Here is a 21,365-nt window from a genome sequence, read left to right on the forward strand (position 1 = left end):
AATGTATTAGAGATATGTTGTAGTACATATGTACTACAACATATCAAAAAAAAAAAAAAGTTCATGACAGAGCCCATTTAACATAAAAGTTGTTTTAAACAATATGTCATTTTCTGGTGATACATTTCCTTTAAAGAAGTTCTCCACTGCCCTGTCTTCCTGAGCTCCGCTCGCAAAGTCCGGAAGTCCCCTCGTGACGTCACGCCCGCCCCCTTGTGACGACACGCCCGCCCCCTCAACGAAAGTCTATAGACTTTCATTGAGGGGGCGGGTGTGACGTCACGAGGGGGCGGGCGTGACGTCAAGAGGGGGCGGCCTCGAACAAGGAAGCCTGCACACAGTGTCCAGAGTAATAAACTTCCGGACGCTGCGAGCGGAGCTCCGTAAGACAGGGCTGTGGAGAACCCCTTTAAGGATTTAGAAAACATGAAAAAGTACAATTTATCTAACACTTATTTATCAGGGTCCCTGTAAGCAATGGAGTCGACCGTGATAAATAGGTGTTAGATAAAGTGTACTTTTCAATGTGCTTATATTTTTCATGTTTTCTATGTTTTTAACAGAATTTACAATAGCACCATTTGAACATTGTAACACTGCAGTCATTTCTGTATCCTACCTATGAAGGGAGGAAAACATTCCAGAAATTTAGAATTTCATGGCACGACTAGCCCAAACTCTTACTCCCTACTTAAAGAGTATCTGTCACCAAATAAAACTTTTAATATAGTGTTACTTGTGTAATTAGCAGAAACTTTCCCATTAACTTGCTTTTAATATTATCAACATAAATATGTTTACAATGCATTTAAAAAAAAAAACGACCATTAGGTGGCTCTTTTCTGTTCCCTGCCACAATTAATACAGTGAGTTTGGTCTCCTCCCGACCTAGCAGGAGACCAAACTCAGGAAGCGCTTCTCTGCACTGAGCTTGATTGACAGCTTCACAGAGCCTCACTGAAAGCTGCACAGAGGTCTTCTATTCATCACAGCACTGCAACGAATTGATGTTGGAAGAGGTCCCCCAGCAGGCTTCAGTGATGTCATGCCTGCAGGGAAATGTCCACTTTCTCTTGCTGGGAGATTGTACTATGTGAGCAAGAATAAAGTTAAGATACACAGCTTTTTAAAACTCCGAATTTTTTTTTAAGGATGGGAGAAGTGTTAGGAAACATAGCCTGAATTAGTTTAGAAAAGCTTATTTGGTGACATGGACTTTTTCACACCGTGCCAATCCAGCTACGAGTTGAACATATGAGTCTAGCTGCTAAGGATCCACAACTACAAGAATCAGATCTTCAGCTTAAGGCTCAGTTGACATTTTATTAAATGACAGAAGAATGCACAAAGCTTGACAGTAAGCCATATTACTCAGATTTTTGTTTAAAATAAAAATGTAAAAATATTTGCAGGCACCAAAGTGGCCAGAGTGTTCAACAAAGAGGCAGTGCTTATATGTGCCTCACTTTATTGAAGTGAAAAGAGCTAAGCAAGCAGTGCCACCCCTTCATTTAAATGAATGATGGGAGTGATTGGCACAGATTAGAGAATAGGGTCACATGCCCCTCATAAGAACTGTGGAACAGTCTATTTCAGAGGCTAGTAATGACAAACAGATGAGGGCTTCCAAAAACTCTTAGACAAATTCTTAGAAGTATTCTTGTACATGGAGTACCCCTTTCTTTCTTTCACCATACCTCTTCTCTGTAGCCAAATCTTCTTTTCCTCCCTTGGTTGATGGACATGAGTCGTTTTTCAAATATATGAACTATGTAAGGGTGGGTTCACACTACGTTTTCTCCCATACGGGAGCGCATACGGCAGGGGGAGCTAAAACCTCGCGCTCCCGTATGCCTTCGTATGCGCTCCCGTATGTCATTCATTTCAATGAGCCGGCCGGAGTGAAAAGTTCGGTCCGGTCCGGTCGGCTCATTTTTGCGCCGTATGCGCTTTTACAACCGGACCTAAAACTGTGGTCAACCACGGTTTGAGGTCCGGTTGTAAAAGCGCATACGGTGCAAAAATGAGCCGACCGGACCGAACGTTTCACTCCGGCCGGCTCATTGAAATGAATGACATACGGGAGCGCATACGAAGGCATACGGGAGCGCGAGGTTTTAGCTCCCCCCTGCCGTATGCGCTCCCGTATGGGAGAAAACGTAGTGTGAACCCAGCCTAAGTGGGGACCGTCAATCAATCATCACTGTGCCTATAACTAAGGCATTGAGTGCACAAGCCACTTTCCGGTGCTGTAGAAAAAAATTATATATAGTCCCAGGCCCTGGTAAAGTGACAAAATAAAAAAATATATACTTACCTACCTTCAATCCTTGCTGGTCCCCCCACAGCTCTGGTTCTTCTTCAGTGCTCAGAGCGCTTGTCTTGGAGATACTTCTGTCATCTTTACTGTCCTTAAATGCTTTAAATAAAGCAGAAAATACACCAGCATTTGGATATGAAACAGGTGTATGAGAGTAGTAGTGCCAGCTTTCCACTACCATTCTATTATTCTCTGTGCATTTATTGTGTGACATTCACTGAACGCACTCCCTTAGAAAAGAAGCAAGGAAGTATGGAAGGAAGCTATCTGTATTAGCTGCCATACATTGAACAGGGGAATACTTTGCAGAGGCGCGGCTGTGAGAAGAATGACAGAGAATTGTATTTCTACCAGCACTCAGCTGGTACAATAAATCAAACAACACACATACATTAGCAATCAAGGAAACCTGGTGCATAGTTGTACAGTTACTTCTTACCCAGTATTAGGAGAGAATGACGAATCAAAGGTCAACTTCAGTCCTTTTGCAAGCTGAACAGAAAAGAAATTGGACAGTTGCACTTACATAGGTCAGATAAAGATTAGTAATGTACTATTTGATTACTAGTTATTAGTAATCTATGATTTTGTGTCAGGTCTTTTCCTTACCTGATCTTCAACAGTAATCTCTGTGCCCAGTGTGTTATCAGTGTTCCACTTCTCGGTGAATGTCAAGCCATATTCTGACCACTTATATTTGGTTTCCAGGCTGCCACTGACTTTGCTGGTCTCGGCATTTGCTGAACCTGAGCTTGTAAATTCCTGGATAAGAATAAAAATATGGCCATGAAGCTCATAAATGTATTAACTTTATCAGTACCTGCCTGACCCTAAATGTTCAAATTCAATTTCTAAAATACTTCAACTCCTAAATATGAGTATAAACATTACAATACAAGGATCAATAATGTATGTAGATAGAACATGATCTTATGTGAGTGATCTTTGAAGGATAGTCCAGGGAACTGAACTTATTCCCTATTCACAAGTGTCTGATCACAGGAGGTTTTTGCCTGCTGGGACCCCCTGCAATCTCCTGTACAGGAACCAACTCTAGCACTAAACTTATCAAACTCCTCAGCCCTTTAGCCCCCGGAGACAAGCAGGAGTGATCACCTGGTTGAGAGAGGACAGTCACAGTGATTGGCTGAGCGTGCCATCGTTCTTGGAAGGTGGAGGCCTGAGCCTTAAGGAGTTTGGCACTGAGATCAGAGTTTGAGCCGGAAGAAGCACACTGGGTCACTACTTTAGATTTATGCAAATTAGATGCAACCTTTGTGAGAAAGGCCAGATCAGGAGAAAGAACCACCATAATTCTCATATATGGCTCATTTATAGAAAGAAAGAACCTCTTTTGCCAGGAGAGACTTCACTTCTTTATCTAGAGCCATGTATTTATCTAAGTCTGCTTGATGCTTTGTGATCACAAACCTGGAGACTGGAAGACAGGAGAAATTTATTTTTAGACCATGCTTTATTGCAGGCAGTACCCAATGGCTTTCAGATATCTTTTCCCATTTCACATGATAATGGGAAAACCTGAGTTTCACTGGGCCTCTCCTGCCATTGCTGAGCTGCTTTTTTGTGGCTTCAGAGGTGGTTAAAAATAATCATTCACCCCTTTTCTGACCCTGCCAACCTCTTCCTCTAATGGGGTCTCCATGAAACTTTCTACCTCTCCCCAAAAGGGCTTCTTGTTGGATAAAGGGAAGGAAGGGACAGAGGGAAAACCTTTTCATCAGCCACTTTTTCAAGGACCTGGTCTAGCGCTTTACAAAAAAGAAATCCCCTTTACAGGGTAAAAACACACAACTTAGTTGTTGTATCTCTCTTCCTCTCTTTTAATCATAGAGCTCTTGCTGAATTTGATAACACTGAGGCCATAGCTGTAAGACTCAGAGCACCTACCAAGGTGTCAGATATAAAATCTTTAGCCAGAACTAAAGTAGGAATGGAAGCAAATAATTCATTCCTTGGGGTACCATATTTTATCTGTTCCCCTAACTGATCTACCAAAACTCTCAGTAACCTACCACAGACGTTGCAGCAATAATAAGCTTGAAGGACCCTGCTGCCACCTCCCACCTATTCTTTTAAGGAACCAGTCTGCTGGTCCAAGAGGTCTTTTAAAGTTTCAGTGTCTTCGAATGGCACTGCAGATTTTCTAGTGACCTCGGCCACAGAAGGTCAAATTTCGGCGACTTGTACCAACTGGAACAATCCACCCCCTGAAAAGTTTAACACTTGTTGGAACCACAGACCATGTTATTTCTATCTGGTCTTTCCATTATCAATTCATCTGATGATAACACCACCTTTTTGAAGGTCAAGACGCCATGCATGCTCTAAATTTCTTCTCTAACAACATCCTGCACACTCTTCGTAAAAGCCCAATTCACCCCCTCAACTATCCATTTCAGACATGAATCACAATGTGAATGGGTTCCTTCTACATAATACACACTCCTTGCTCTTGTATTTAGCTTTCTTATTTTAATCTTCAATCTAAAAGAATATTATTGCTATCAAAACTAAAATGTGTTGGGACCAGATGTACGGTGTCCATTTTCGGACAGCATCAGCCGTCAGCTGTACCTCGCTCATCCTTCAGCCAAAACGGCGTCAAACCTCCTCCCTCAGACAAATCGTTGATGGGAGGGTGTGTGCAGTCCCGCACCACTGTTTGGATACACTTCTTTACAAACCCTAATCCTCTCATGTACCCAGCTTTTCCCGTTTCCTGCAAGACAAACCTACGCTCTCAGCTTTTCCCGATTCCTGCAAAACCTACAGTTATGTACTCAGCTTTTCCAGATTCCTGCAAAACCTACAGTTATGCACTCAGCTTTTCCCGATTCCTGCAAAGCCTACCGTTATGTACTCAGCTTTTCCCGATTCCTGCAAAACCTACAGTTATGTACTCCGCTTTTCCTGATTCCTGCAAATCTTACACTCATGTACCCAGCTTTTCCAGATTCCTGCAAATCTTTGCAGGAATCTACAAAAGCTGAGTACATAGCTGTAGGTTTTGCAGTAATCGGGAAAAGCTGAGTACATAGCTGTAGGTTTTTCAGGAATCAGGAAAAGCTATGTAGTCAGCTTTTTCAGATTCCTGCAAAACCTACAGTTATGTACTCTGCTTTTCCCCATTCCTGCAAAACCTACAGTTATGTACTCAGCTTTTCCCGATTCCTGCAAAACCTACAGTTATGTACTCAACTGTAGGCTTTGCAGGAATCGGGAAAAGCTGAGTACATAACTGTAGGTTTTGCAGGAATCGGGAAAAGCTGAGTACATAGCTGTAGGTTTTGCAGGAATCGGGAAAAGCTGAGTACATAGCTGTAGGCTTTGCAGGAATCGGGAAAAGCTGAGTACATAGCTGTAGGTTTTGCAGGAATCGGGAAAAGCTGAGTACATAGCTGTAGGTTTTTCAGGAATCGGGAAAAGCTATGTACTCAGCTTTTCCCGATTCCTGCAAAACCTACAGTTATGTACTCAGCTTTTCCTGATTCCTGCAAATCTTACACTCATGTACCCAGCTTTTCCAGATTCCTGCAAATCTTTGCAGGAATCTAGAAAAGCTGGGTACATGAGTGTAAGATTTGCAGGAATCTGGAAAATCTGGGTACATAACTGTAGGTTTTTCAGGAATGGGGAAAAGCTGAGTACATAGCTGTAGGTTTTGCAGGAATCGGGAAAAGCTGAGTACATAGCTTTTCCCGATTCCTGAAAAACCTACAGCTATGTACTCAGCTTTTCCCGATTCCTGCTAATGCTAAAAAAACAAACAAACTTTTTATTTGTACAGGCCAATGTTCCAAAGATCTGTCAAACGCCAATGGGGTGTAAATGCTCACTGCACCCCTTATTAAATTCTGTGAGGGGTGTCGTTTTCATAATGGGGTCACGTGGGGGGTTACTGTTCTGGCACCACGGGGGCTTTGTAAACGCACATGGCCCCCGACTTCCATTCCAAACAAATTTTCTCTCCAAAAGCTCAATGGCGCTCCTTCTCTTCTGAGCATTGTAGTGTGCCAGCAGAGCACTTGACATTGACACATGGGGTATTGCCATACTCAGAAGAAATGGGGTTACACATTTTGGGGGCCATTTTCTCCTATTACCCCTTGTAAAAATTTAAAATTTGGGGAAAAACCAGCATTTTAGTGAGAAAAAAAATGTCATTTACAAATCCGACTTTAACGAAAAGTCGTCAAACACCTGTGGGGTGTTAAGGCTCACTGTACCCCTTGTTACGTTCCTTGAGGGGTGTAGTTTCCAAAATAGTATGCAAAGTGTTTTTTAATTTTTTGCTGTTCTCGCACCATCGGGGGCTTCCTAAATGCAACATGCCCAAAAAAACATTTCAGCAAAATTTGCTTTCCAAAACTCCTGACTCCTTCTCTTCTGAGCATTGTAGTTCGCCCGCAGCGCATTTTACGTCCTAACATGGGGTATTTCTGTTGTAGACAAATACTTTTTTAAGCGTAGTGGAGCGCATTGAACTTCCCTCATGAATGCATACCACATAGATACATCTAAGTGGTGTACCATTTTGTTCCAGTTAAAGTTTTACGGGCCTAGATACTGTGAAAGGTCAGCCAAAAGTGCACACCTGCTGGTGTTATAGACAAATAATATTTTAACCCCTTAATGACTGAGCCCTTTTTCACCTTAAGGACGCAGCCTTTTTTGCAATTCTGACCACTATCACTTTATGCATTAATAACTCTGGGATGCTTTTACCGATTATTCTGATTCCGAGACTGTTTTTTCGTGACATATTCTACTTTAACACAGTGGTAATTTTCATTGCTACTTGCATCCTTTCTTGGTGAAAAAATCCCAAAATGTCATGAAAATTTAGAACATTTTGCATTTTTCTAACTTTGAAACTCTCTGCTTGTAAGGAAAAATGGATATTCCAAATAAATTATATATTGATTCACATATACAATATGTCTACTTTATGTTGGCATGTTTTTACTTTTGGAAGAAATCAGAGGGCTTCAAAGTTCAGCAGCAATTTTCCAGTTCAGTTTTGAAGTATTAGAAATACCCCATAAATGACCCCATTTTAAAAAATGCACCCCTCAAAGTATTCAAAATTACATTCAGAGTGTATTAACCCTTTAGGTGTTTCATAGGAATAGCAGCAAAATGAAGGAGAAAATTCAAAATCTTCATTTTTTTACACTCATGTTCTTGTAGACCCAGTTTTTGAAATTTTTAAAGGGGTAAAAGGAGAAAAAGCCCCCCAAAATTTGTAACCAAATTTCTCTCCAGTAAGGAAATACCCCATAGGTAGATGTCAAGTGCTCTGTGGGTGCACTACAAGGCTCAGAAGGGAAGGAGCGACAATGGGATGTTAGAAAGTAAGTTTTTCTGAAATGGGGGGCATGCCACATTTAAGAAGAACCTATGGTGCCAGAACAGCAAAAAAAATAACAAAAAAAACGCATGGCATACTATTTTGGAAACTACACCCCTCAAGGGATGCAGCAAGGGGTCCAGTGAGCCTTAACACCCCACAGGTGTTTAATGACTTTTCGTTAAAGTCTGATGTGTAAATATATATATTTTTTTTACTAAAATGCTGGTTTTCCCCCAAAATTTACATTTTTGCAAGGGGTTACAGGAGAAAATGCCACCCAAAATTTGTAACCCCATCTCTTCTGAGTATGGAAATACCCCATGTGTGGACGTCAAGTGCTCTGCTGGTGCACTACAATACTCAAAAGAGAAGAAGTCACATTTGGCTTTTGGAAAGCAAATTTTCCTGAAATGGTTTTTGGGGGGCATGTCACATTTAGGAAGCCCCTATGGTGCAAGAACATATAAAAAAACAAAAAAAAAAACACATGGCATACTATTTTGGAAACTACACCCCTCAAGGAACGTAACAAGGGGTGCAATGAGCCTTAACACCCCACAGGTGTTTGACAAATTTCCGCTGGACTGTAAAATGAAAATTTTTATTTTTTTCACTAAAATGCTGATGTTACCCCAAATTTTTCATTTTCACAAAGGGTAATTGGAGAAAAAGCCTTCCAAAATGTGTAAGCCCATTTCTTCTGAATATGGAAATACCACATATGTGGATGTAAATTGCTCTGCGGGCGATCTACAATGCTCAGAAGAGAAGGAGCGCCATTGAGTGTTTTGTGAGAGAATTTGGTTGGAATAGAAGTCGGGGGCCATGTGCATTTACAAGCCCACCGTGGTGCCAGAACAGTGGACCCCCCCCACATGTGACCCCATTTTGTAAACTACACCCCTCACAGAATTTAATAAGAGATGCAGTGAGCATTTACACCCCACTGGCGTTTGACAGATCTTTGGAACAGTGGGCTGTGCAAATGAGAAATTAAATTTTCCATTTTTAAGGAGCACTGTTCCAAAAATCTGATGACACCTGTGGGGTGTAAATGCTCACTGTACCCCTAATTACATTACGTGAGGGGTGTAGTTTCCAAAATGGGGTCACATGTGGGGGGGGTCCCCTGTTCTGGCACTATGGGGGCTTTGTAAACACACATGGCCTTCAATTTCGGACACATTCTCTCCAAAATCCCAATGGCTCTCCTTCTCTTCTGAGCATTGTAGTGCGCCAGCAGAGTAATTAAAATCCACATATGGGGTATTTTCTCACTCAGAAGAAATAGGGTTACAAGTTTCAGGGGGCTTTTTTTCCTATTCTCCCTTGGGAAATGAAAAATGTAGGGTAACACCAGCATTTTAGTGAAAAAAAAAATGTTTTCCTTCATTTTCACATCCAACTTTAAGGAAAATTTGTCAAACACCTGTAGGTGTTAAGGCTCACTATACCCCTTGTTACGTTCCGTGAGGGGTGTAGTTTCGAAAATGTGGTCACATCTGGGTATTTATTGTTTTGCGTTTATGTCAGAACCGATGTAAAATCAGCCACCCCTGTGCAAATCACCAATTTAGACCTCAAATGTACATAGTACGCTCTCACTCCTGAGCCTTGTTGTGCGCCCGCAGAACATTTTACGCCCACATATGGGGTATTTCCGTATTCAAGAGAAATTGCGTTACACATTTTGGGGGTCTTTTTTCCTTTTACCGCTTGTGAAAATTAAAAGTACGGGCAACACCAGCATGTTAGTGTAAAAACAAATTTTTTTTTACACTAACATGCTGGTGTAGACCCCAACTTTACCTTTTCATAAAGCCCCCCAAAATTTTTAACGCAATTTCTCCCGAGTACGTAGATACCCCATATGTGTCCCTAAACTGTTTCCTTGAAATAAGACAGGGCTCCAAAGCAAGAGAGCGCCATGCGCATTTGAGGCCTAAATTGGGGATTTGAATCCGCCGCAAAAATACCCCACGGCAGTGTTTCCCAAACAGCTGTTGCAAAACTCCCAGCATGCCTGGACAGTCAGTGGTTGTCCGGCAATACTGGGAGAAATTGTTTTTCAACAGCTGGGGGCTGTGTAGGGGTATATGTAGTGTTTTACTTTTGTGTAGGTGTTGTGTAGTGTTTTTAGGGTACATTCACACGGTTGGGTTTACAGCGAGTTTGAGCTGCAGCTGAAAATTTGCCGCATCTCAAACTTGCAGCAGAAAACTTGCTGTAAACCCATCCGTGTGATGTTGCAAAACTACAACTCCCAGCATGCACTGACAGACCATACATGCTGGGAGTTGTAGTTATGCAACAGCTGGAGGCACATTGGTTGCGAAACACTGAGCGTTTGTTACTTAACTCAGTGTTTCGCAAACCAGTGTGCCTCCAGCTGTTGCAAAACTAGAACTCCCAGAATGTACAGTCTCTCAGTGCATGCTGGGAGTTGTATTTTTGCAAAAGCTGGAGGCACACTGGTTGCAAAACACTGAGTTAGGTAGCAAACTATTTCACAACCAATGTGTCTCCAGCTGTTGCAAAACTGCAATAATCAGCATGCATTGACAGTCGAATGGCATGCTGAGGGTTGTAGTTTTGCAACAGCTGGAGGCACACTGCTCCAACTCCCAGAATGCCCTTTGGAAGTCTGTGCATGCTGGGAGTTGCAGTTATGTAACAGGTGAATGCACACTTTTTCATAGAAAAAATGTGACTCCAGCTGTTGCATAACTACAACCCCCAGCATGCACAGATTACCAAAGGGCATGCTGGGAGTTGTAGTTGGAACGCCAATTGTTGCAAAAACTACAACTCCCAGCATGCCCTTTGGCTTTGCATGCTGCGAGTTGTTGCTAAGCAACAGTAGGAGGTGAATAGGCCTCACCTCCTGCTGTATCCTGCCTGCCGCAGTATCCTGCCGTTCCAACCGATCAATCATGTGATCGTGAGGCGGCACCCGTACCTCCTCACTCCTGCTGGGTAAGGGTGAATGGGGCTGTCCCGGACAGCCCCATTCACCCTTTTTTTCTGGGTCACCTGAGACCCGATTGACCCGGAATAGCGGCATATCGTCGGTCTGAATTGACTGGCGATTTGCCGCGATCGCTAACATGGGAGGGTCTCAGGACCCCCCCTGGACGATATGTCGGGATGGCTGCTGATAGATATCAGCAGTCATCCCGTTCCGATCCAGAGACCCGGTGATCAAGGAAAGCTGCGCCGTAAATGTACGGCGCTGTGCGCAAAGAACATCTTAGCAGCGCCATACATTTACGGCGCTCATCCTTAAGGGGTTAAGCATAGTGGAGCATATTGTCCTAACCTCATATACACACTAAGTATGTCAAGCAGAGAAGTGCCAGGACGTGCACAGAGGAGTGGCAGAGGCCTAAATTAATCAGGCAGAGGTCGCAGCAGACTAGGGATGAGTGGCGGCAGGAGTCGCAGTCGTGTCTCGACCAGCAACCCATCTGCCGTCATCGATTGGTTAACACGGTCATCCACTTCATCACAAGTGACATCTCCCCCACAGAAGTATTTTATGCTGTGGGTTCACCTCCACTATTTAGTGAGGACGATCTAATAGAGGACAGTCAGCAGCTACTGCCCAGCCAAGAAGTGGAGGAGACATCCGCCGCTTCCTCCGCTAGGCGGGCAAGTAGTGATTAGCAGAGTGGCGTGGGAGGTGGTGTTGCAAGCGTTCAGGCTCCTGAAGCAGACAGTGTTGAGGAACCTGAGGAGGATATCAGTGACGTGCAGACACAACTCAATGATGATGATGATGAAGCTGATTGCACTTGGGAGCCAGGTGCAGAATGGGCTTCATCATCTTCAGGAGAATAGGGTTGCAGGTTGCCCATGAGGCAAGCAGCTGAGCCAACAAGGTGGTAGCATGGCTGGCAGTCAGCATGGTGGTAGAAGTGGAAAGTCTGGACCAAAACGTGCTCTGGGTAGACCAACTGCTTCGCGGCAGCCTACCTTCCCAGGAGGTAGTGGAAAAGGGGATCCTGGAGTCGGTTGCAGTAGCAGTCAATCAGTGCGGACTGTTGGTGGGAAAATCAGCTACTCGGCGGTGTGTGGCAATTTTTCATCAAGCATTTGGAGGAGGTTAACATGGTCACATGCAAGATGTGTTGGCAGAAGGTGAACCATGGCCAGAGTCCCAATGTTGGTACCACGGCCCTGCGTCAACATATGCAGCATCTCCAGATGCTCCTGCTCCTCCTACTTTGAGTCAGTCATTCCGCCAACAATGCATCAATGACGCCATGTCCAAGAGACAAAAGTATGCGCCCACTCATCCAATGGCGCAGAAGCGGAATGTGCTCCTGTACAAGTTGCTGATGCTGCAGTCCCATCCTTTTCAATTGGTGGACTCTGCACCTTTCAGAAAACTGATGGCTTGCGCCAAGCAGAGGTGGAGAGTCCCAAGCAGTCATTTCTTTGCGAAGAAGGCAGTACCAGCCCTGCACAATTTTGTGGAACATAAGGTGGGCCAGTCCTTGAGCCTGTCGGTGTGTACCAAAGTGCACAGCAGCGCCGACGTGTGGAGCTGTAACAACGGTCAGGGACAATACATGTCCTTTAAGGCCCACTGGGTCAATATAGCTCCTGCACAGCCTCAACCGCGACTTTGACAGGTCACGCAGCTTCCGCCTCCACGCTCTCAGGCCATTGGTCTTGTGACAGTGGGCGACTCCGCCTCCTCATCCTCCACCGTGTCCTCAGCCTCCACTGCATGGACAAGTTTCAATGCCCCTCCAGCATACTATGTGTGCATGGCAAGGCGGTGTCACGCTGTTCTTCACATGGTTTGCCTTGGCGAAAAGAGTCACACAGGGGAGGAACTGCTAAAAGTCATTCATCAAGAAATCGAATCATGGCTTACTCCACAAAAACTGGAAATGGGAACCATGGTGACCAACAATGGGAAGAACATCTTGTCTGCGCTGAGACAAGGAAGCCTGATCCACGTGCCCTGCAAGGCACACATGTTCAATCTGGTTGTCAAGCAGTTCCTGAAATGTTCTTCCCATCTGCAGGACCTCCTAATAATGGGAAGGAAACTTTGCATGCGCTTCAGCCACTACACCGCAAAGCATACCCTCCTTGAGCTGCAGTGTCAGAACAGTATCCCCCAACACAGTCTGATTTGCAACGTTTCCAAACGTTGGAATTCCACCCTCCATATGTTGGACCGACTATACAAACAGAGAAAAGCCATCACAGATTTCTTGATGATCCAAGCAGATAGGGGGACTCCCCTGTGTAACTTCAATGTCAACCAGTGCCAGCTCATACGTGACACCTGCTGTTTGCTCAGGCCCTTTGAGGAAGCCACCTTATTAGTCAGTCGCCAGGATTACGGGATGAACAACGTCATATCCACTGCTTCATTTACTACAACACGTGTTGGAAACGATGGCTGGTCAAGGCACTGGAGACGTGGCGCCTACATCTCACCGCCACATAAGCCCTGTGGGGGCAGAACTGGAGGAAGAGGGGGGAGAGGCACAGTGGAGCACAGTTTAGGTTTCGCGAAATGGGCCATTATTCTAGTCATCTGACAGGAGAGGAGGAGCAGGAGCAACCAGAGGATGAGGAAAGAGAGACAGAGGGCCCAGACACACCATGGCAGTATGCAGTGGAGATGGAGGCAGGGAGTCCCTCCGAGTCACTTGCACAAATGGCACGATGCATGCTCACTTGCTTGCGTAGTGACCACCAAATTGGGATGACTTCTGGCTCTCCACCTTGTTGGACCCTCACTTCCGGCACAAAATGGAAGCCTTTTTTACACTCACTGAGACAGAGACATCCTACGTAGTCAGTCCGCTGGACTTCTGGGCAGCCAAACTTGATTTGTGGACGCAACAAGCAGAGTTTGCTCTGGAAAAGCTGTCCTGCACGGCCAGTAGTGTGCCATCAGAGCGGGTGTTTAGTACGGCAGGGGCCATAGTAACCCCAAGGAGAACTTGTCTGTCCACAGAAAATGTGGAGAGACTGATCTTTGTGAAAATGAATCAGGCATAGATCAGCTAGGATTTCCACCCACCAATGCCTGATGCATCAGAGTAGATTGACCATGGTGCTACACCAACACTTCACAAATATGGATAGTGCTAAACATATTTAAGGCGCTGCTCCCCAGATACAGACATTCCTCCACATCAGACCACAAGTAAGTATTGAGGATATGCATTACGTAAAACTTAACTTTTAATAATATTCTTAGGATAAAATATACCGTATTTATCGGGGTATACCACGCACCGGCCTATAACACGCACCCTCATTTTACCAAGGATATTTGGGTAAAAAAAAAGTTTTTTTACCCAAATATCCATGGTAAAATGAGGGTGCGTGTGTGCACGTGTATACCCCGATATACCCCCAGGAAAGGCAGGGGGAGAGAGGCCGTCGCTGCCCGCTTCTCTCCCCCTGCCTTTCCTGGGGTCTAGAGCGCTGCTGTCGGCCCTTCTCATCCCCTGGCTATCGGCGCCGCTGCCCGTTCTGTCCCCCTGACTATCGGTGCTGGCGCCGATAGCCAGGGGGAGAGAAGCGGCGCCGACAGTCAGGGGGAGAGAAGGGGCAGCGGCACCCATTGCCGGCGCCGCTGCCCCGTTGCCTCCCCCCATCCCCGGTGGCATAATTACCTGAGTCGGGTCCGCGCTGCTGTAGGCCTCCGGCGTGCGTCCCCGGCGTCGTTGCTATGCGCTGAACGGCGCGGCGCATGGGTTTTTAGGCGGAAATAGAGTTTCCTGTGTGGGGTGAGTAACACTTGCCAAGAAGGGAATTAATAGGGCGAGAGTAGGGCCTTAGAGGAGGAGGTTTTACCCCACCTGCTACAATTGACAATACGTTGTTCCCTTCCACCTTTTCGAGGAAAGTGTTACTCGTCTTAAAAAGGGCTGCCCCACACAGGAACCAATTCCAATTTCCACCTAAAAACCCTGGGAAATGGCAGTGTTTGTAGGGGGAAATAGGGAGAGGTTCCTGTGTGGGGCCTCCCTTTTAAGGGCGAGTAACACTTGCCAAGAAGGGAATTAATAATGCGAGAGTAGAGCCTTACAGGGGAAGTTTTTACCCCCCACGGTTAAGATGGACCAAGTTTGTTCCCTTCCACCTTTTAGAGGTCTTTGCATCACATCTATACTTGGTGGTGTAGGTGGCACATGGTGTTTTTTGCACACCTTTCCTTCTGTTTGATTAAAAAAAAATGTTTTAGGTACATACACTCATGTCAGTAAATGTTGGCACCCCTGAAATTTTTCTAGAAAATTAAGTATTTCTCAGGGAAAAGGATTGCAGTAACACATGTTTTGCTTTATATACAAATGTTTATTCCCTTTGTGTGTATTGGAACTAAACCAAAAAAGGGAGGAAAAAAGCTAATTGGACATAATGTCACACCAAACTCCAAAAATGGGCTGGACAAAATTATTAGCACCCTTTCAAAATTGTGGAAAATTAAGACTGTTTCAAGCATGTGATGCTCCTTTAAAGTCACCTGGGGCAAGATATATATAATATAAAAATCACACCTGAAAGCAGATAAAAAGGAGAGAAGTTCACTTAGTCTTTGCATTGTGTGTCTGTGTGCCACACTAAGCATGGTCAACAGAAAGAGGAGAAAAGAACTGTCTGCGGCAGGATAGTCCGGATGGTGGATAAGCAGCCCCAAACAAGTTTTAAAGATATTCAAGCTATCCTGCAGGCTCAGGGATCATCAGTGTCAGCTTGAACTATCCGCTGAAATGAAATGAAACGCTATGGCAGGAGACCCAGGAGGACCCCACTGCTGACACAGAGACATAAAAAGGCAAGACTACATTTTGCCAAAATGAACTTGAGTAAGCCAAAATCCTTCTGGGAAAACATCTATTGGACAGATGAGACCAAGATAGAGCTTTTTGGTAAAGCACATCATTCTACTGTTTACCAAAAACAGAACGAGGCCTAGAAAGAAAAGAACACAGTACCTACAGTGAAATATTGTGGATGTTCAATGATGTTTTGGGGTTGTTTTGCTGTCTCTGGCACTGGGTGCCTTGAATGTGTGCAAGGCATCATGAAATCTGAGGATTACCAACAGATTTTGGGTCGCAGTGTACAGCCCAGTGTCAGAAAGCTGGGTTTGCATCCGAGATCTTGGGTCTTCCAGCAGGACAATGACCCAAAACACACGTCAAAAAGCACCCAGAAATGGATGGCAACAAAGCGCTGGAGAGTTCTGAAGTGGCCAGCAATGAGTCAAGATCTAAATCCCATTGAACACCTGTGGAGAGGTCTTAAAATTGCTGTTGGGAAAAGGTGTCCTTCATATAAGAGAGACCTGGAGCAGTTTGCAAAGGAAGAGTGGCCCAACACACTGAGAGGTGTAAGAAGCTTATTGATGGTTATAGGAAGCGACTAATTTCAGTTATTTTTTCCAAAGGGTGTGCAACCAAATATTAAGTTAAGGGTGCCAATAATTTTGTCCAGCCCATTTTTGGAGTTTGGTGTGACATTATGTCTAATTAGCTTTTTTACTCCCTTTTTTGTTTACACATAAACACAAAGGGAATAAACACGTGTATAGCAAAACATGTGTTACTGCAATCCTTTTCTGTGAGAAATACTTCATGGCCATGACTGCATATTTCATCCTAAGCATATTTTTAAAAGTTAAGTTTTATGTAATGCATATCCTCAATAATTACTTGTGCACACTAACACTTTAACCCCTTAAGGACACATGACGTTCTCATACGTCTCCATTTCCGAGTCCTTAAGGACACATGACGTATGAGAACGTCATGTGTTTTACCGGCCCCCCGCAACCATCTGGAGCGGAGCCGGTCCCCGATGCCTGCTGAAATCGTTCAGCAGGCATCGGGGCATATCGCCCAGGGGGGTCATTATGACCCCCCATGTCGGCGATGGCCGCAGATCGCTGGACAATTCAGTCCAGCGATCTGCGGCGGATTCCGGGTCAATCGGGTCTCCAGTGACCCGGTGACCCGGAATTACAGGCTGTTCGGGGCCGTCTCCGACGGCCCCGAACAGCCAGAGCCAGCAGGGGTGAGGTGGCACTGGTGCCACCTCACGATCGCCCTGATTTGTCGGCCGGATTACCGGCCGACCAATCAGGGCGCCTGCTGCGGGTGTCACTCCCGCAACCCGCTCCGCCCCTCTTCCGGAGGACGTGAGCGGGTGCGGGACGTGCACCCCGGGTGCTGGGGACCCCGATCCCCGGCGCCCCTGTTGGGATCGGGGCCCCAGGAGCAGCGGCGGCGGCGGAGACGACGAGGGACTGACCTGGTGCAGCGAGGATCGTTGGAGGTGAGTGACAGCCTCCTGCTGTTGCTTAGCAACAGCTCCCAGCATGCAAAAAGGGCATGCTGGGAGCTGTAGTTATGCAACAGCAGGAGGCAGACCACCACAACTCCCAGCATGCCCTTATGGGCATGCTGGGACTTGTAGTTTTGCAACAGCTGGAGGCACATTCTTTCTATGGAAAAGTGTACCTTCAGCTGTTGTGTAACTACAACTCCCAGCTTGCACAATCAGCTAAAGTGCATGCTGGGAGTTGTAGTGGTGCATCTGGTGGTTGCATAACTACAACTCCCAGCATGCCCGTTGGCTGTCGGTGACTGCTGAGAGTTGTAGTTTTGCAACAGCTGAAGGCACACTGAGTTAAGTAGCAAACCAGTGTGTCTCCAGCTGTTGCATAACTACAATCCCCAGCCAAAGTAGTATGCCTCCAGCTGTTGCATAACTACAACACCCAGCATGCCCTTCCGCTGTCCGTACATGCTGGGGGTTGTAGCTTTTGCAACAGCTGAAGGCACACTGGTTGCAAAACACTGAGTTTGTTACCAAACTCTGTGTTTCACAACCAGTGTGCCTCCAGCTGTTGCAAAACTACAACTCCCAGCATGCACTGATAGACCGTACATGCTGGGAGTTGTAGTTTTGCAACAGCTGGATTTTCCCCCCCCCAATGTGAACGTACAGGGTACACTCACATGGGCGGAGGATTACAGTTAGTATCCGGCTGCAAGTTTGAGGTGCGGCAAAATTTCTGCCGCAGCTCAAACTGCCAGCGAGAAACTACTGTGAACCCCCCGCCGGTGTGACTGTACCCTAAAAACACTACACTACACTAACGCAAAATAAAATAAAAAGTAAAAAACACTACATATACACATACCCCTACACAGCCCCCCTCCCCTCCCCAATAAAAATGAAAAACGTCTGGTACGCCACTGTTTCCAAAACGGAGCCTCCAGCGGTTGCAAAACTACAACTCCCAGCATGCACTGATAGACCGTTCATGCTGGGAGTTGTAGTTTTGCACTGATTCCCCCCCCCCCCCCCCCCAATGTGAACGTACAGGGTACACTCACATGGGCGGAGGATTACAGTAAGTATCCGGCTGCAAGTTTGAGCTGCGTCAAATTTTCTGCCGTAGCTCAAACTGCCAGCGAGAAACTACTGTGAACCCCCCGCCCGTGCGACTGTACCCTAAAAACACTACACTACACTAACACAAAATAAAATAAAAAGTAAAAAACACTACATATACACATACCCCTATACAACCCCCCTCCCCAATAAAAATTAAAAACGTCTGGTACGCCACTGTTTCCAAAACGGAGCCTCCAGCTGTTGCAAAACAACTACTCCCAGTATTGCCAGATAGCCGTTGACTGTCCAGGCATGCTGGGAGTTTTACAACAGCTGGAGGCACCCTGTTTGGGAATCACTGGCGTAGAATACCCCTATGTCCACCCCTATGCAAGTCCCTAATTTAGGCCTCAAATGCGCATGGCGCTCTCACTTTGGAGCCCTGTCGTATTTCAAGGCAACAGTTTAGGGCCACATATGGGGTATCGCCGTACTCGGGAGAAATTGGGCTTCAAATTTTGGGGGGTATTTTCTGCTATTACCCTTTTAAAAAATGTAAAATTTTTGGGAAAACAACCATTTTAGGTAAAAAAAATATATATTTTTTTACATATGCAAAAGTCGTGAAACACCTGTAGGGTATTAAGGTTCAAATTACCCCTTGTTACGTTCCCCGAGGGGTCTAGTTTCCAAAATAGTATGCCATGTGTTTGTTTTTTTGCTGTCCTGGCACCATAGGGGCTTCCTAAATGCGGCATGCCCCCAGAGCAAAATTCGCTTTCAAAAAGCCAAATGTGACTCCTTCTCTTCTGAGACCTGTAGTGCGCCAGCAGAGCACTTTTCACACCCATATGGGGTGTTTTCTGAATCGGGAGAAATTGGGCTTCAAATTTTGGGGGGTATTTTCTGCTATTACCCTTTTTAAAATTGTAAAAATTTTGGGAAACCAAGCATTTTAGGTAAAAAAAATATATATTTTTTTACATATGCAAAAGTCGTGAAACACCTGTAGGGTATTAAGGTTCACATTACCCCTTGTTACGTTCCCCGAGGGGTCTAGTTTCCAAAATGGTATGCCATGTGTTTTTTTTTGCTGTTCTGGCACCATAGGGGCTTCCTAAATGCGGCATGCCCCCAGAGCAAAATTTGCTTTCAAAAAGCCAAATGTTACTCCTTCTCTTCTGAGACCTGTAGTGCGCCAGCAGAGCACTTTTCACCCCCATATGGGGTGTTTTCTGAATCGGGAGAAATTGGGCTTCAAATTTTGGGGGGTATTTTCCGCTATTACCCTTTTTAAAAATGTAAACATTTTGGGAAAACAAGCATTTTAGGTAAAAAAAAATATTTTTTTTTTACATATGCAAAAGTCGTGAAACACCTGTAGGGCATTAAGGTTCACGTTACCCCTTGTTACGTTCCCCGAGGGGTCTGGTTTCCAAAATGGTATGCCATGTGTTTTTTTTTTGCTGTTCTGGCACCATAGGGGCTTCCTAAATGCGGCATGCCCCCAGAGCAAAATTTGCTTTCAAAAAGCCAAATGTGACTCCTTCTCTTCTGAGACCTGTAGTGCGCCAGCAGAGCACTTTTCACCCCCATGCGAGGTGTTTTCTGTATCGGGAGAAATTGGGCTTCAAATTTTGGGGGGTATTTTCTGCTATTACCCTTTTTAAAAATGTAAAATTTTTGGGAAACCAAGCATTTTAGGTAAAAAAAATATATATTTTTTTTACATATGCAAAAGTCGTGAATCACCTGTAGGGTATTAAGGTTCACTTTACCCCTTGTTACGTTCCCTGAGGGGTCTAGTTTCCAAAATGGTATGCCATGTGTTTTTTTTTGCTGTCCTGGCACCATAGGGGCTTCCTAAATGCGGCATGCCCCCCAAAAACCATTTGTCGCTCCTTCCCTTCTGAGCCCTCTACTGCGCCCACCGAACAATTAACATAGACATATGAGGTATGTGCTTACTCGAGAGAAATTGGGTTTCAAATACAAGTAAAAATTTTCTCCTTTTTATCCCTTGCAAAAATTCAAAAATTGGGTCTACAAGAACATGCGAGTGTAAAAAATGAAGATTTTGAATTTTCTCCTTCACTTTGCTGCTATTCCTGTGAAACACCTAAAGGGTTAATACACTTACTGAATGTCATTTTGAATACTTTAGGGGGTGTAGTTTTTATAATGGGGTCTTTTATGGGGTATTTCTAATATGAAGACCCTTCAAATCCACTTCAAAACTGAACTGGTCCCTGAAAAATAGTGAGTTTGAAAATTTTGTGAAAAATTTCAAAATTGCTACTGAACTTTGAAGCCCTATGGTGTCTTCCAAAAGTAAAAACTCATAAATTTTATGATGCAAACATAAAGTAGACATATTGTATATGTGAACCCAAAAAAAATATATTTTGAATATCCATTTTCCTTACAAGCAGAGAGCTTCAAAGTTAGAAAAATGCAAAATTTTCATTTTTTTCATCAAATTTTGGGATTTTTCACCAAGAAAGGATGCAAGTTACCATAAAATTTTACCACTAAGTTAAAGTGGAATATGTCACGAAAAAACAATCTCGGAATCAGAATGATAACTAAAAGCATTCCAGAGTTATTAATGTTTAAAGTGACAGTGGTCAGAATTGCAAAAAACGCTCCGGTCCTTAAGGTATAAAATGGCCTGGTCCTTAAGGGGTTAACAAAAGAGACCATTTTCTTCTGCCTACCTGCCTCAGCTACTATTCTGATCCTGCCACCAGCCTGATGCCACACATCTGATGCCAAGTTCTCCTTTTTTCACCCACCTTCGTCACCGGGTACTGGTATTGCCACACACTGCACCACTGTCACCGGGTCACTTTCAGGGCTCCTGATGCTGCCACCTGCAGGCTGTCTCATTCTGCCACCATATGTTCACCTAATGCTGATGCCATCTCCACGCTGTGTCATTCAGCCACTATATGGTCTCCTCATGCTGCTGCCAACTCCAGGCTGTGTCATTCAGCCACTATATGGTCTCCTCATGCTGCCGCCACCTCTGCGCTGTGTCATTCAGGCACTATACGCAAAATGGTACAGCAGTACTTTTTAAATTGCAACCCTGGAGAATTCTACAATATGCAATTCCACGAAATATAATAAGATATGGAGAATATATATAAATAGAGCACGTATTCCACGGATTGGTGATCGAAACCCGCGGTGCACAGCGGGTTAGCGTGATGTTGCCTTAGAGTCCATGCAAGAGTATAATGCAAATTCATAACTGCTAGCCAGTGTTATAGACATTTG

General features: G+C 44.8%; 1 protein-coding gene across 2 annotated transcripts in view; it reads right to left on the reverse strand.

Annotated features, from left to right (window-relative positions):
- The window catches only part of VDAC1 (voltage dependent anion channel 1), a 173,780-nt gene that overhangs the window by 56,637 nt on the left and 95,778 nt on the right, over positions 1-21,365 (reverse strand). For both annotated transcript variants that reach the window (XM_056516604.1, XM_056516605.1), the window contains exons 4-5: positions 2,930-3,082; positions 2,760-2,812 (exon numbers count right to left, since the gene is read on the reverse strand). In XM_056516604.1, the coding sequence (XP_056372579.1) occupies positions 2,760-2,812; positions 2,930-3,082 (206 nt within the window). The remainder of the gene's footprint in view (positions 1-2,759; positions 2,813-2,929; positions 3,083-21,365) is intronic.

This window comes from Hyla sarda, chromosome 4, assembly GCF_029499605.1.
Source record: "Hyla sarda isolate aHylSar1 chromosome 4, aHylSar1.hap1, whole genome shotgun sequence".
Classification (NCBI taxonomy): Eukaryota; Metazoa; Chordata; class Amphibia; order Anura; family Hylidae; genus Hyla; species Hyla sarda.